The following is a 16,460-nucleotide window of genomic DNA, read 5'->3' as shown; positions in this document are numbered from 1 at the left end:
ACCTAAAGCCCCTTAAGGAGAGACCCCCGATTTCCTCAGGCTCAAAGGTCCCAAGTTCTCTCAACCTGCGCCTTCTACATCCCTTCAGCCAAAAGACGCCAGATACCATCAGCCTAAGGGACCCTGAATCCCCTCGGGTCTGAGGAACCCCCATTCCCTTAGCCGGAGCGGCCCAAATCTCCTCAGGCTGAGCGATCTGTCCCTTAGACATAGAACGCACGTTTTGCCCAGATTTTTCCGGAGTCCCCAGGTGGAGATCCCCAAAGCCCTCCTTGGAGAAATAGTCCCTGTCCCTCGCTGGAAGAGAGCCCTGGTTGTCAACCTGACCCCAGCCCAGCAGTCCGGGGCTTCCAGGTCTCCTCAGGACTCCCTCAGGCACCCGCAGACACAGCCCTCCCAGTGCCTTTCCTCAGAGGGCCCGAGTTGCAGGGGGGCCAAAGAAACCGAATCTAGTTCACCTTAGGCTGGACTGTCGTGGCTGGCGAGGATCCGTCCACCCCATCAGTACCCTCCGCGTCCTCTAATCCTTGCCGGGTCCTCACACCTTCCTGCTCGGGACACCCCAGCCGAGGAACACAGACCTAGCTCTGGGCAGGGGCCGGGGCTACCTCAGCACCTTCTCCTTCCACAGGCACCTTGGCCTTGAGGCGGTCCCGGGCCCATGAGCACCGACAGGTGGCCGGAGGACAGCACTGAGGGAGATGCTGGGAGAACAGCGTGGAAGCCCACGGTGAGCGGTGGAGGAGGCAGAGCCTGGCTCGAAGCCGGCTCTACAGGAGGGACAAGGGGCTGGTCCCTGGAGGGCTCAGACTCCTGGCCTGCACTGCTGGGCGACCTTCTCTGTGAAGGTACGCAGGATGGGGGTGCCCGGTCCTGTCTAGGATGGCGGGGCGGGGCGGGGCGGGGGGGACAGGGCACTAGAGCATCGTCAACTGCCGTGTGTCCAGGGAGAGCTAGGAAAATGCTCAGTGTCTGCTCAGTTAGGCAGGACACGGTCAGGAAGGAAAACCTTCATCCTTGTCTCACAGAGACCACCCAGCGGCCTCAGGTACCCCCTGCACGGGGTGGGGGAGGGGGCCCAGCTCTAAGTTCTGACTTACATTAGTAAGTCACTGATGAAATCGGTTGTTCTCTCTAGGCCACAGACGCTTTCAAAGACATTTCCATATACTTCTCCAAGGAAGAATGGACAGAGATGGGAGAATGGGAGAAAATCCGATATAGGAATGTGAAAAAGAACTATGAAGCACTGGTCACTCTAGGTAACAGGGAATGCTGGGTGCCTGGGAGCCTGGGAAGCGCGAAGCACGTCTTCGGTCTCAGCCTGGGAAGCGCGAAGCACGTCTTCGGTCTCAGCGCGAGCTTGGCTCTCTCTGAGATGGCCTCGTCTGCTCACAGTTGCCTTCCGTGTGGAGACCAACCTGCAGGAAATGTGTGTCCTTCTGTATTCAGTGTGGGCCTGGCCCTGGCAGCGCAGAGCTCACCCCTTCCAGACTCTCGCAGCCCATCCTACCAAGTCACACTGACTCTGTGGCACTTCCCGTCGCCTCTGGGCTTTGTTCCTCCTTCCAGCTCTTCCCTTTTGGAACCAAGATTTTGCTCCTTTCCAGGTCTCAGAGCCCCTCGGCCAGCTTTCATGTGTCACCGCAGGCAGGCCATCAAAGCCCAGGTGGGTGACCCTGAGGATTCTGATGAAGAATGGACTCCAAGGCAGCAAGGTGAGGGGCCAGGAAGATTTAGAGGTGTCTTCCTGAAAACAACCTGGGTTTGGGTCTCAGCTGCGTCTCAGGCATTAGCAACAACAACAAAAAAAACCCCATAATTTTTCACCCAACAAGCAAGATGCAAAACAGAATATTATACAATAAGAGACTATCCATATAAAGTTTTTAAATATGTAAAATAATTAGCCTCCCCTTCTCTGCCATCCGACGTGCGGTTGACTCTGCTCCTCACCATGTCTTCTCACAAGACTTTCATGATCAAGCGATTCCTGGGCCAGAAACCAAAGGAGAATCGTCCCATTCCCCAGTGGACTCAAATGAAAACTGGTAATAAAACCAGGTACAGCTCCAGGAGAAGACACTGGAGAAGAACCAAGCTGGGTCTATAGGGAGCCACCCATGAGGTGGCACACGTATTTATGCTGTGGAAGGTCACTTGCATCTTACCGTATCACTCTGAAAGCATCACTACTATCTGGACAAATGCATCCATTTGTTTTATTGGGAAAAAAATGATTTTTCTCCTTGTGTCAGTGTTTCTGCATTAGTGCTTTGGCTCAGTAATAAATATGAGAGCTTTTGTTGGAAAATATATATATATATATTGTTTATAGGTACATTAAAAGGCCGTAAATGTATAAAAATTTGAATGTGAATAAGAAGTATCAAATTCATCACCAAAGGAGTAAGGGCTGGCAGGTGGCTTCATTGTGTCTTGGTTAGTTTTTTGTTTGTTTTTATTTTGTTTTTGAATTTTGAAATAGAAATTAAAAGACCCACAGTGGTTGTGGCAGAATGGTGACATAAGACTGAATGGAGGTGGATATATAGGTTTTCCAGTATAATTCTCAATAGTTTTCTCTCTTTTTTTTTTTTTGGCTGCGTTGGGTCTTCGTTGCTGCGTGCGGGGTTTCTCTAATTGCGGCGAGAGGGGGCTCTCTTCTTTGCAGTGCGTGGGCTCCTCGTTGCAGTGGCTTCTCTTGTTGTGGAACACGGGCTCTAGGCGCGCGGGCTTTGGTAGTTTCAGCATGCGGGCGCAGTAGCTGTGGCACACGAGCTTAGTTGCTCCACGGCATGTGGGATCTTCCCGGACCAGGGCTCGAACCCGTGTCCCTTGCATTGGCAGGTGGATTCTTAACCATTGCGCCACCAGGGAAGTCCCGAGTGCATAGGAAGATTTTTGAGTGTTGATTCTGTATCCTGCAACTTTGCTAAATTCTTTTTTTAGTTCTAACCGTTTTCTGTGGAATATTAGAGATTTTCTACACATAAAATCATGTCATCTGTGAACAAACCTAATTTTACTTCTTTCTTTCCAAATTGCAAGCCTTTTGATTCCTTTTCTTATCTAATTCCCTGGCTAGGACTTCTAGTACTATGTTGAATACAAGTGGTGAGAGTGGGCATCCTTTCCTTTTTTTCTTGATCTTAGAAAAGATCACTTTTTCCACCAATCAGTATGATGTTAGAGGTGGACTCTTCATATATGACCTTTATTATATTGAGGTAACTTCCTTCTATTCCTACTTTGTTGAGTATTTTTGTCATGAAGTAAATTTATTAGATACTTTATGAACATAGGATGAAGCACAGATGAGGTTTATGTCTATTTTTTTTTTAATTTTAAGAAAACTGTGATGCTCCCAGTGGAAGCATAGGCATTGATGATACAGAAATCATTTTCCATTCCCCCTTTGGTAATCCTTGCATTTGTCACTCTCTGGTTCAGAATTCTGTGTCCTTAATTCAGATGCCCAGAGTTTGGAAACATTTACCAACCAAAACACTGATTTCTCATCATCTTTTAGTTAAACCTTCTTGGGTGGCCTTCAGAGTGGAGCACAGTAAACACCAGAAGGTAAGTATTTCCCAAATCCTGTTGACAAGAAAACCTTCCTCATGGATCCAATCACAGGTAAGAATAGGAGAATACACAGAGTATCCTAGAAACTGCTGCTTCCTTTCATGATTCTTTAGCACAATGTCTGATATCATCATCATTTTTATAGTTAATAAGAATAGCAACAGTAGTAGGTTGTTCTATTTTCACGTTATTTTCATAATATTTCAGACTCTACTTTAAGCATTTTACATGAATAAACTCACTTTAAACCTTAGAACAATCCTGTAGTACCTCTAGGTAGTGTAACTATCCCCATTTATATTGAATAGGTCAGGAAACTGAGGTAAAGAAATGTTTGAGTGTATGCCTGAGATCACAGTATCACTGGTAGTGCGATCTCATCCAAAGCTCCTTCTCTGAAACACTTACAAGCCGAGTAGAACTTCCATAGTGTTATAAAGTTTACACTGTCTTATTCATGCATACATCTTTATATCATTCATCTGACGGGTGATTTCAACCTCAGTTCTTTTCTGCTACGCCAAAGCGGGTGACATGCTAAGACCATCTGACTAAGGGAAGCTTACAGATCTGTAGGCAATTTGTAGAGTGGATTGTCCGAGACGAAGAAGGAGATGGACCCCCAACCTCAGAGCCTGCTACTCTAATAAGAGGAAGCATCTCCCAGCCCTGACTAGCTTCAAGTTTGATCATTGAAAACGAAAAGTAAGAAAGTAACTTTAGGACTTCATATAGGTTACCCGCGTTTCAACAGAAACTCATCCCTCTGGAACTGATTTCAAATGCTCATTCTTGCAGGAGAAAGTAACAGCTCCTTCCTCCGGGCTCTAATTAGGCAACTGTCATGTTTGGAATCATTTGCTTAGCCTGCCCCTGCGTTGCAAGCTTTGAGAGCCTGCTCCATACCCGTTTCTTCTCAGAAGTCCCAGGCCCAGCTCAAGGCCCCTGAGGGCCCCCTGGAGGTTTTCTGAATGAGTGACTCCACATTTAAACATTCACCTAGACGTAAGAGGGTCAAGGAGTGCTGGAGATAGTATCTGTGAGCTAGATTTCAAATAGGGAGACAGTTGAGGGGGTGAATTGATAGCAGGGCTGGACTCTCACGTTCACACTGTACTACATATCAGTAGCTCACAAAACAATTTGGTGAACGTTATTAAATTTCATGTCCACTGTAACGTTAAGAATTAGCATGTATACCAATTTATGGTTCAGGAAACTGAGGAGAACTAGCTAGTCGTACAGCCTTATTCAAGCAGAATCGATGGGAACCAGCTACTCTGATTCCAAACATTCTCTCTAGGATATGGCAACCTGCAACGTTCAGCATCATTTTCTTTATTGTCTAGATAAGTTTCTGCCATACCATTTCTTTGTTCTCTTCCCAATCTCACTGCTCTGTCACCTCATTTTCCAGAAGTGTTTTGTCCCCTCTGTACTTTTCCACATTTCCTCGTCGATCAGAGGTCCACTAATTAATAGAAGACCCCCTCTTTTTTTCTATAAGCCCTTACCCCCCGCTTCTTTCCCAGACTTTGTTGATTCTTCCCAATTATTCTCCCTGACTCGCTCTCACTTTTACGGAGAAATTTGAGAGAAAGTTGAAGGGAAGGAACCTTGAGATATGGGTTCTAGTCTTGATTCACTACCAACTTAGGCCCTTTATTTACGCTCTAGTGTTCAGACTCCACCCGCCCCGGGTATTTCCAAGGGTTGTTGGAGTATTAACTAAAGTCATGCATGTGAAAACACTTCATAAGCCCTAAAGAACTAAAGAAATGCATGTTGTCTTTCACTATGTGACTCTCCCGTTGAAGGCAGTGCCCCCGGTGCCATTAAGTAATGAATCTAGTTTGAAGAAATTGCCAGGAGCAGCGCAACTGCAGAAGGCAAGTGGCCCTGCGCAGGCCCAGAGCCCAGCGCCCCCTCCCGGAGCAGCAAGCACCTCTGCATGGCACACTAGACAAAAGCTGGGTGAGAGAAAATAACCTGGGGGCTTTAGTCCCTCTAATTCTTCTAGAAACGCTGATTAGTATGGCCTAGGTGTGTGGGGTGGACTTGGGGTAGGCGTGGGTTTAGGCTGGACTGATCTGAGACCTGAAGTTAGCACTGGGGCCTTGGGAAAATCTTACATGTCTTCTGTGGTCCTGATTGCTAATCTCTAAAGTAAACATAAGGATACATTACCTCGTACAGTGTTTGAAAACATCAAATTAAATATAAAAGTACGGACACACACACGTTGTTCAAAAATCCATCTGTGATAATAGTGACCATGCTTTCTTAGTTAAGGCCTCTGCTCAATGCCTAACACGTAATGTGCCTTAACCAATACTTTCTGAATGAGTAAATGTGTCAATGAACCATTTTCTAAGTAGAAAGGTTGGGAAGTTAAACCTAATAATGGGAAGAACAGGAAGCTAACATTGAACTGGGCGTCTGTAGTCAGTGTGGAGCCTCGGTCTGTCTGAACCAGTAGCTAAACGGGGGAAAAACAAAGTATACAGAAGGACAGGCGATGATTTGATGGGAGGGGATGTCACATTTTCTGATAAAACAGGGACCAACACTCTAGACCCCACCAACCTTGCTTACCTACTCTTCTCCAACTTAGAACGCAGAGCAAAGCAGATTGAAGTGAAGATGTATAGCCTACGAGAAAGAAAGGGCCACGTGTACCAAGAGGTCAGCGAGCCCCAGGATGACGACTACCTCTGTGAGTGACCCCACTGGCCCATTACAGAGAAGGCTGTTATGTCTTGCTACAATAATCTCACCTTAGCATTTGGTCCCCAAATCATCCCCTTTGTCTAGTGACTTGGGGTACAGGATTGAGGCCAAATGACATGAGCGCCCCGGTTCTTTCTGAAGGTCTTTACAACCAGGAACACGCACTGTATCTTCCCTAATCCCTGTCGCTCTCGCCTCCAGATTGTGAGAAGTGTCAGAACTTCTTCATTGACAGCTGTGCTGCTCACGGGGCCCCTACATTTGTAAAGGACAGTGCAGTGGAGAAGGGGCATCCCAACCGCTCAGCCCTCACTCTGCCCCCTGGATTAAGTATCAGACCATCAGGCATCCCTGAGGCTGGGCTTGGAGTATGGAACGAGGCATCCGATCTGCCGTTGGGTCTGCACTTTGGCCCCTATGAGGGCCAGATCACAGAAGATGAAGAGGCCGCCAACAGTGGATACTCCTGGCTGGTGAGAAACACCCACCTCTTCCCCTGTCCTCTGGCCTCCACATCCCTTCTGTGGATGGGTAGGGGGGCCTCACCTTCAACATGCTAGGACGTGGATGGGGACAACACGGTTAGCTCTGTGTACTGAGTGCACTTTGCATGAACACGGAACTTCTGCTTAAAGATCAGAGGCCAGGTGGGAGCATGGTGGTACAGGCACAAGGAAGTGGCTCCTCCCGTGCGGGGCCCTTGGCCTGAGCGGACAAATAGACTCAGACATGAGGATGGTGATTAAGGAGCTCATTGCGTGGTCACGATTGGCAGTTGCATCCGTGCAGGCTGAAGAGCACTGATGACAGCAGAGTGAAATAATTCTTCTATCACCTCCCACCAAAAAAAAAAATAAAAGCCTTTAGCTTCTTTTTCTGACACTCAGATCACCAAAGGGAGAAACTGCTACGAGTATGTGGATGGAAAGGACACGTCCTGGGCCAACTGGATGAGGTAAGTCCAGTAGGTTTCCAGGTTCCAGAGAGGACACTCATCTCTCTCAAGCCCATGTCCCTTTCCTTCTCAGACTGCCCCCCTCAATGGTTTTTACATCTTCTGTCCCTCTTTTTTCTCCACACAATGCTCTTTCATTTCAAGAGACGTCAGAAAAAAGGAAATAAAAGTATAGTATGTGTCCTCAAAATACGTCTCTGTGCTCAAGAAAACTGGGGTACCTGAAAACAACTTGAGGAGTCTAGATTCACCAGGGACACTTATTTACCTAATTAACACTTATCAAGCACTTACTATTATGCTCCAGTTTAGAAAACGGAGTCCATTACTTAAACAGATCACATCACCCATGTCCTTACGGAGGACACACTGCAGACAGACATTAAGCAATTGATTTTAGGAACATTTAATCATAATTTTCCTATTTTTCAAGAAGTGCACAGCACCACCATAACCTACCGGGAGGTACCTTTAGTCTGTGAGGGCAGCCACCTTCCCAGCCTTGCTTCCAGTGAGAACTGGGTTCTGAAGCCAGGAGACAAACGGACTGCAGGATGGTTGTGAGCGGCCCCTTTCTCTAAGGTCCCCTCCTTTCATCAGGGGAGGCAGAAAATGAATAAACTACTATTGTTCTGTGTTTCGAGCTAAGTCAGAGAGCTCTCCAAGTTTCTACAGGAACCTGGGGGAGGCAAGTGAATGGGGGCCCTGGATGCACGTGGGGAGACTGGAGACAGACCTCTCGAGAGAACATAGGCTGGGGCTGAGTGCTGAGGGATGTGTGCTAAACTAGAAGCACCAAGTTCTGTGGAATAAAAACAGAACTTCATTGAGAGTTTAGAGGTCACCAGTTTTACGGCCAATCCACGTGGAGACAGGTCTGGAATTGGGCTTTGGAAAACAGATAAGTAGGTAAGGAGAGAAAAGCAATCTGGCCTGGATGGGCAACAGCATCTGGAGATAGGAATTCACAGGAAAAGCTCGAAGGCGTGAGCAGCAGGTTCCCACGCAGCAGCAGCGGCAGCTGGGGCAGCACCAGGCCGCGATGGCAAGGAGCTGGCTCGGGTCTGACGGGTGGAGGGAACCCATCGCCTGCGCTTTCTGTCCCTTTCTCTGCCCCAACCCCAGGTATGTGAACTGTGCCCGGGATGAGGAAGAGCAGAACCTGGTGGCCTTCCAGTATCACAGGCAGATCTTCTACCGAACCTGCCGGGTGGTCAGGCCGGGCTGTGAACTGCTGGTCTGGTACGGGGACGAGTACAGCCAGGAGCTCGGCATCCCGTGGGGCAGCGGGTGGAAGAGCCAGCTCGTGGCGGCGGGCAGAGGTGGGTGCCACCGCTCTTCCAACGCAAAGCAAGAAGCACTCCTGGGGAGCTTTCACGGTCCGGCTTTCCATCAGGGTAAACTCCAGTCTGGAGTCAGCAAAGTTTCAATTAAGATGCTTCAGAAATTGATCCATAAGCCTTTGACTCTTAGGGAAACTTTTTATATTAAAATTTTTTTCTTCTAGTTTTTTTAATCCCTCATGCAAAAAATATATAACATCATATAGGGCTGAAAGGCTTAGAGGAAAAAAACAAGTTTTCGAGCACCTACCAGCTCTCTCACCTTTAGCCATTTCTTCTTCATCTCCTCCATATTTCTAGATGATATGTGTACACGTTGATTTGCATTCAGTCACCATTTCGGTTCGTTGTCACATGAGTTCATACACTGTGCCAGACAGGGCTCCACGAACTGGAAATAGAGATTGAACAGGACGGTCAGAATCACTGCCCTAGAGCAGCACGTGCCTCATACCAGACAGCAATTAGTGCTTTGAGGAAAAGTAGCCCAGAAAAAGTGCCTTGGATCACTGTGAGCGGAGGGGTGGGGTGTGGCGCTCTCCCGAGACAGCATTTGTGGGCAAAGTGTTCCAGGCAGGGGAACGGCCAGTGCCGCAGCACCAGGGCAGGAAAGAGAGGCCATGCAGGTAGTCAAAGAAGGAAGCACAGAGCAAGAGGAAGCAGGCTGGACAGAACACGGAGGCCTCAGGGCCTGTGCTCCACGCACAGACATGGGGGTCCCCCTGGGTGACGTGACACAACCGTGCGGTTTTCAGCTGCAGGGGGCATGTTCTCTGCTCTAAGATGATGCTTTGGCTCATTTTTTGGAAAGAGATAGCAGTGGGGAATCCGCTCAGAGGTCAGTTCATCACCAGGTGAGAGGGGAGAGCGGACTGGCTGAAGAAGGGCAGCAGCTGGGGTGTATTTTTAAACAGAACTTCCTACTGCATTTTAAACGGACTAAGCCTGACTGAAATCAATGAGGTGTGAATACTCGTTGGCTTTCTGAAGAAGGACGTACTTTCATTTTCCACTTTATGGAAAACTGAGAGAGAAGCAATTCGTGACCTAATTGGGGCATCAGGAGCCAGAGTCCGTTAGTCAGTGGGACCTGGACCACTCGGTCTTGTCCAATCTGAATCCCACTTCCTCACAGAGATTCAGACACAATGGCTGCTCAACTAATACGTCTCTGTGAATGAGGAGCCTCAAATCCAGCTTTCCTCACAGGTGCCCTAACCACTACCCTACCCTGCCTTCCACATCTGGAGATCTCCAGGATGAGTGCCCCTAACTTAATAAACTCCTTCCCCTCGTAGGAAGTCACTCGGGGCGATTCCACCTATCATCAAGAGTGTTCTCTCCCAACAGGATAGAATACCTGTGGCCCCTCTGTCACAAAGTCATAGGACTTTTCAGATACTCCTATGTGGGCAAAGGTCACTGCAGTTCCACCTCTTATAAGGAGTGGCACTGCCTCTGATGCTACTTGAAGGTCCCTAGTCAGGGCCACAGGTAGAAGAGGCCCTTGATACGGGCTTTCTGGATTTCTGAAGAAGACAGAGTGAGTAAAAATGGAATGGAAAAGTAGACTGTAAAGGCACACTTGCTGGGAGACAGAGCTTGTGCTGTCAACACTGAGATGATTAGTGGTTCAGGCCTTACCGGAGATAAACCATCTACCTGACCAGAAGCTTCCTCTTTCAGCAGACCCAAAGCCCAAGATCCATCCATGTGGCTCCTGCTCTCTGGCCTTCTCCAGTCAGAAAATCCTCAGCCAACACGTGGAATGCAGTCACCCGTCTCAGGTCCTCCCGAGAACATCTGCAAGAGACCGCGTCCAGCCAGAGGATCCCTGCCCAGGCTATCAAAATCGGCAGCAGCAATATTCTGATCCACACAGCTGGAGTAACAAACCTGAATGTCAAGAGGTCAAGGAAAGGTCCAAACCTTTGCTGAAAAGGATAAGGCTGGGGAGGATTTCAAAGGCCTTTTCCTCCTCTCCCAAAGGACAAATGGGGAGCTCTAGGGCACATGAGAGAATGATGGAGGCAGGGCCCAGCACAGGCCAGAAAGTGAACCCAGAGGCCACAGGCAAATTACTCATAGGGGCAGGAGTATCAAGAGTTGTAAAAGTCAAGTACAGAAGCTCTGGGCAAGGCTCCAAGGATAGGTCTAGTCTCACCAAGCACCAGAGGACACACACAGGGGAGAAGCCCTATGTTTGCGGGGAGTGTGGGCGAGATTTCAGTCGTAAGTCAGGTCTCATCAGCCACCAGAGGACACACACAGGGGAGAAGCCCTATGTTTGCGGGGAGTGTGGGCGAGACTTCAGTCTAAAGTCAGGTCTCATCAAACACCAGAGGACACACACAGGGGAGAAGCCCTATGTTTGCGGGGAGTGTGGGCGAGACTTCAGTCTAAAGTCAGGTCTCATCAAACACCAGAGGACACACACAGGGGAGAAGCCCTATGTTTGCGGGGAGTGTGGGCGAGACTTCAGTCAGAAGTCAAATCTCATCACACACCAGAAGACACACACAGGGGAGAAGCCCTATGTTTGCGGGGAGTGTGGGCGAGACTTCAGTCAGAAGTCAGGTCTCATCAGACACCAGAGGACACACACAGGGGAGAAGCCCTATGTTTGCGGGGAGTGTGGGCGAGACTTCAGTCTAAAGTCAGGTCTCATCAGACACCAGAGGACACACACAGGGGAGAAGCCCTATGTTTGCGGGGAGTGTGGGCGAGACTTCAGTCTAAAGTCAGGTCTCATCAAACACCAGAGGACACACACAGGGGAGAAGCCCTATGTTTGCGGGGAGTGTGGGCGAGACTTCAGTCAGAAGTCAAATCTCATCACACACCAGAAGACACACACAGGGGAGAAGCCCTATGTTTGCGGGGAGTGTGGGCGAGACTTCAGTCAGAAGTCAGGTCTCATCAGACACCAGAGGACACACACAGGGGAGAAGCCCTATGTTTGCGGGGAGTGTGGGCGAGACTTCAGTCTAAAGTCAGGTCTCATCAGACACCAGAGGACACACACAGGGGAGAAGCCCTATGTTTGCGGGGAGTGTGGGCGAGATTTCAGTCAGAAGTTAAGTCTCATCAGACACCAGAGGACACACACAGGGGAGAAGCCCTATGTTTGCAGGGAGGGTGAGGGAGTCATTACCAATAAACCACACCTTAGCCACGGGAGGATAAATGTAGCCACCACATACCTCGGCTCTGAGGGAGCTTCAAAGGAAGTCTACGACCCCTTACATTCCCTAAGAGTGTGATGAGCACAGAAATAACTGGTTACGTAGACCCTCCGCTTTCATGATAAGAGAGAAGGTAGATAATCAGCAGAGGGCGTCTTACTTGCCCTGGAGATGTTCATACCAATCCCCTTCATGGTTTTTGGACTCCTGTTTTAATAAATTTTGTCTCCACACAAATCTGAAGCCCAGACTGTGTACCTCATTCCCCCCTTATCACTGAAAGCAGTGGGGTCCAAGAGGGCCACAGAGAACGCATACTCGCAGCCCCGGTCTCCGTAGGAACTGAACCCCTGGAAGGGCATTCTCCCTTGGCCTCTCCTCATTCCTCTCTGGTTTCCTCTGACTTCTGTAGCCTCAAAGGTGAAGGCCTCGTGCATGTGTGGGTGCATGCCTGTGTGCCTGGCTCAATCTGGGGTATCTGGTCTCCCTCGCTCTCTCTTTGCTGTCGCCTCAGGGTCAGCACAGCATGTGGACTCCAGATCCAACCATAGTGGGTCAATTCTCAGCTCTGCCCTCACCAGCTGTGTGACCTATGGCAAGGTGCTCAACCTCTCTGTGCCTCTTTTCTAATCTATAAAATGGGATGGGAGTGCCAGCCTTTTGGTTTGATCGATAAGCACAGGCAGAATCTGGCACAGAGGCTGGCTGAGAGGGCAAGCCCCGCCCTTTGTTATTCTCTCCCTGCCCACGTCTTCCAGGTCTTTAGAGCTGGACAAAGAAGGGGCCACTCAGGCACTGGTCAGACACAGCTGCTTCACCTGCAGACTTAGCTGCCCTGACGAGGAGGTGAGAGGTCAGGATGCTAAGTGCGGGCAACCTCCCTTCCCACCGCTGCCCTTCCCGCTGAGCCTGGGCAGCCCCAGAGCCCCTCTACACACAGTCACCTGGGAAAGGCGGCCCTCGCCCACACCTGCTGAGAACGGAGTCTGGAGCCGCGCCTGCAGGAACCGGACCACCCGTGAGTCTCGGAACCTCTCCTGCCCCCCTGCACACAGTGTCCTCGAAGCCCACACCGCAGCTTCTCTAACGCACGTGCCGTGTACCTGGGCCTGTGTGCTTCAGTGCAACGGTGTCACCACCTTGAAATTCTTAACTGTTGAATATTTTATCCTTCAACTCACTTTTTCTAAGAGAAGTTGGTGGAGAATGGGGCACACTGTGGGCAGAGCAGGCCCGCACAGTGTGGGCTCACAGCTAACGGCCCCGAGGCCCCGGGAGCTCAGGGCTCCCGTGGAGCCAGCAGCGCAGGTGCACAGGCTGCACGTGAGGACGAGGTGGCACGAAGCCTCTCCCGCTGGGTAGGTGACGGTACTGACAGCTCCAGGAGGCCACGCTGTGCTTAGACCCAGAACTCAGTTCTGGTACAGAAAGGAGGCCCCATCCTCTCCTCTCTGAACAAGCTCCCTGCCCCTGAGGGAGCCCTAACTTGGCCCAGTCCTGTTCCCACCACAATGGGTTCAGGAAGGCCGAAGCGGGGAGCCCAGACCCCATGACTGCGAACAACGGCCCTTAGTCCCCCTCCCCGTGCAGGCTTGGGAAGCATCTCTACGTGAACCACGTGGATGTCAATAACAAACAGCCACTATTACTGGCTCCCTTCTTTCATGCTTTTATAAGGGAATCTGTGTGTCTGTGGCTTTGTTTCCCTATGGGAAGAGAAGCACCATAACCTTTCCATCTTCTGCGGCTCTCAGCAGCGGCCACGGGAGGGACGGAGTTGGGGGTGATGCCGGCAGAGGGGCTTCGACTGAAATACTGTGGGGGAGGGGCCCCAGAAACTTCCAGGGGCTTCTCACCTGCACCTCCCACCAGAGGTGGCCCTCGAATCCCCTGCAAGGCTGAGCAGTTCAAGGCCTGCCCCCTCCCCTCCCCTCCCCTCTGGCAATAAACCCCATTCCTGGTGAGGCCGCCAGCCCCCAAGACGCCCCGAGTCCCTGGCCCCCATCATCCGCGGCCTGCACAGAAGATGGATGACCTGTGTGGTGGCGGCGATGGTGTGCGACCCCACAGTTCAGGCGCAAACAGGCACTCCGGCCTCTCACCCAGTCTCGGCTCACCTCTAGCAAGGGGGCTGGCGGCTTATACACCCTCCCGCCACGGGCAGCTGCGTGCTGAAGGGGGGCTCGGAGGGATGTGCGCCGCCTGACACGTGCTGGGCTCGGCTCGGGACGCCTGCAGGGCCTCCACCTGACACTGCGGGTGCCCTGGATGGCCACACAGGACACCAGCAGCCTCCATCACATGTGCCGCTCTGACCGCAGTGGCCCCATGGCTGTGCCAGCCCCACCGGCCTGCTGCTCTACCGGGACCCTAGCTGAGCAGGTGAGCGCGGAGCACAAGAGGGTGAACTGGTCTTTGGCTGCCAGACTCCGCCTGGTCGGCCACTAGCCCAGCCAGTACCTGAGGCAGAGCTGCGTGTGGGGAGGGTGTCACCCACAGACGCTGTCCTCAAAGCTCAGGCCCCTGAAAACTTACCAAAGAGGTTCCCTTAAGTTCGTTTTCAAAAGTAGGAGGCCGTTCATCTATCACCCAGAGAAAACTCCTGTAACATTCTGAAATATGTACTTTAAGATCTTATTTTGCAAGCTCTCGTGCTTGATGTCAACAGCTTTGCTGTTTTTTTCTTTTTCTCGTAATATGCAGGTGTTTAGAAAAAAAAGAAATTTAGAAAATACAGAAAATAAAAGCCACTCATAATTGTATAGGCAACACCAATTAATACAGCATCTGGTCACCACACACAGACACATGTGCACACACACAGGAACACACGTGCACGTTTTTCTTCTACGAAATCTTTTGAGCCCCCATCTTACCTTGTCACCGGCCTCTGTTTTTGCTCACCAAGACGAGCCCGCTTTGGCCTCGTGACCGGTAGGTTTCCATGCAACTCAGAAGCAGGCGGGCAGCAGGGGCTGTGAGGGGTGGGCACCGCCTGGCCCAAAGTGAGGAGACAAGAGCGAGCGCTTCTCCTCCGGGTGCAGTACCTTCAGGGGCCACTGGGGGAGACACCGAGGAAGAAGCCTCTCAAACGCCTTCCCTTCAGTTTCCATGGTTACAACGTGCCCCGCGTCCCGGGGTCGGACGGGGGTTTAACAGACCTTCTCTTGTTGGACATGAAAAGTGTTTCCAGAGAGAATCTGTCGAGATCTTGGCCTGGCTTGCTGCAGGGTTACCCATGTGGTGCATTCGGGGCTCAAGGAAGTTCTGCAGCTTCCCGGGTTTAGGGCTAAAGCACACCCCGCCCTCATCCCTCCCGCGGTCACTGCATCTTCCCCTCCAGAGGAAGGTGTCTGGGACTATTAACTGCAAAGACACTGCCGAAGAGGACAACGGCCATGGCTGGCCCGGGCTGGGGTGCTCCCTGGGGAGCAGAGGGGACATGGGACACTCACTGCTGGTCTCACCTGTCCTGCGTGCTTATCGTCCTTCTCCGTGATTGTGCGGCTTTCTGCCCCCGGGGGGGCTGCCAGCGAGGGGCTCCCGAGACGCTGCAGGCTGGGGTTGGCGGTGGGAATGCTGGAGGCCAGGAAACCCAAGACCCTCCAGCAGGTCAGTGCGGTGTGGACAAGACCTGGCCTCACTGGATGGCTAGGTCCTGTCCTTCGGGACACCCGCTCTGGACCCCCGTCGGAGGTGTGGATGTTTCCCCGATGCCCACCTTGGTCTCAGGAGGCAGAAGAGAGACTGGGTTATCCCTCCCACCCGCTGCCCGGAGAGTCACAAGGGCCCCTTCCCAAACAGCCGGAGCAGGCTTAGCAGAGGGAGCGCTGGGGTCTCACAGGGTCACTGTGGAGAGGGATTTACTCCTGACCAGGATCCTTCTTTGCTGGTTCTGTTTCTGTGTTGTCTTCACACCAAATCTCACAAGGACAAGGCCAGGTTTTTACAGCATCACTGGCCCAGGGGCCAGCGAGCCTCCTTATGGTGTGTTTGTTACAGGCAGGGAGACAGGGCGGCTGGTGTGACGCTCCCCCAGGCGAGAGAAGGGACCACACTAGGTTGTGTCTCCTGCGGGGTTTCAGGGGTGCTGGCAATAGGGGCGGCCACTCCTTTTCTAAATATGTCAGACAACCGCTGAGTTCTGAAGTTATTCATGAAACTTTTTTTTTTTTTTTTTTTGCAGTACGCGGGCCTCTCACTGCTGTGGCCTCTCCCATTGCGGAGCACAGGCTCCGGACGCGCAGGCTCAGCGGCCATAGCTCACGGGCCCAGCCGCTCCGCGGCATGTGCGATCCTCCCAGACCGGGGCACGAACCCGTGTCCCCTGCATCGGCAGGTGGACTCTCAACCACTGCGCCACCAGGGAAGGCCATGAAACATTTTTTGAGCACCTGTTATATTGCAGGTACCACACATGAGAGTTGCAGAGGTGGAGGTGGGCAGAGCTGGGTGTCAGGAACCAGCTCTACGGTCGTGGAAGAGGCTGGGGATTCCATGAGATGCCGGCTTCTGATGGCACAGTAGACATCTTCTACCACAAATATTAGCTGCAAAGATACATAATAAAGAGAGAGGCATGACTCTTGCAGCAAAGATAAGGGTGTGGGGTGGAGGAGAAGGTGGCAAGAAGGGTTGAGCAGAGAGAACAAGCAGGTC

At 51.2% G+C, this 16,460-nt stretch overlaps 3 protein-coding genes across 6 annotated transcripts in view; 2 read left to right on the top strand and 1 right to left on the bottom strand.

Annotated features, from left to right (window-relative positions):
- The first annotated feature begins 661 nt into the window (after positions 1–661).
- On the top strand, positions 662–10,554 carry PRDM7 (PR/SET domain 7). The gene is made up of 11 exons (XM_067718426.1): positions 662–737; positions 1,146–1,262; positions 1,611–1,718; positions 3,533–3,586; positions 5,410–5,562; positions 6,203–6,304; positions 6,520–6,791; positions 7,206–7,273; positions 8,399–8,595; positions 9,167–9,242; positions 10,287–10,554. Exons 1-11 carry the CDS (start codon positions 662–664, stop codon positions 10,552–10,554), a joined length of 1,491 nt encoding a protein of 496 aa, XP_067574527.1.
- Positions 1,958–2,113, top strand: LOC137214420 (large ribosomal subunit protein eL39-like). Its single transcript, XM_067718195.1, has one exon. The coding sequence runs from the start codon at positions 1,958–1,960 to the stop codon at positions 2,111–2,113; it is 156 nt and encodes a 51-aa protein (XP_067574296.1).
- The window catches only part of GAS8 (growth arrest specific 8), a 37,118-nt gene continuing 28,323 nt past the window's right edge, over positions 7,666–16,460 (bottom strand). The window contains exons 15-17 of one of the 4 annotated variants that reach the window (XR_010938900.1): positions 10,279–16,351; positions 8,867–9,007; positions 7,666–8,682 (exon numbers count right to left, since the gene is read on the bottom strand). The gene's annotated coding sequence lies outside the window, so the exon portion shown is untranslated. The remainder of the gene's footprint in view (positions 8,683–8,866; positions 9,008–10,278; positions 16,352–16,460) is intronic. The other 3 variants (XR_010938897.1, XR_010938898.1, XR_010938899.1) reach the window with 3 other exon arrangements.

The sequence above is a fragment of the Pseudorca crassidens genome, chromosome 20 (assembly GCF_039906515.1).
Source record: "Pseudorca crassidens isolate mPseCra1 chromosome 20, mPseCra1.hap1, whole genome shotgun sequence".
NCBI classification, from domain to species: Eukaryota; Metazoa; Chordata; class Mammalia; order Artiodactyla; family Delphinidae; genus Pseudorca; species Pseudorca crassidens.
Note: the sequence above shows the minus strand (reverse complement) of the source record. Positions and strands in the feature narration are given on the sequence as shown.

Coding starts and splice junctions, on each gene's coding strand:
- PRDM7 (XM_067718426.1), top strand. CDS start 662: ATGAGCACCGACAGGTGGCCGGAGGACAGCACTGAGGGAGATGCTGGG. Junction 738..1,145: donor GTGGAAGCCCACGGTGAGCG/GTGGAGGAGGCA, acceptor TCTAGGCCACAG/ACGCTTTCAAAGACATTTCC. Junction 3,587..5,409: donor CAGTAAACACCAGAAGGTAA/GTATTTCCCAAA, acceptor CGTTGAAGGCAG/TGCCCCCGGTGCCATTAAGT.
- LOC137214420 (XM_067718195.1), top strand. CDS start 1,958: ATGTCTTCTCACAAGACTTTCATGATCAAGCGATTCCTGGGCCAGAAA.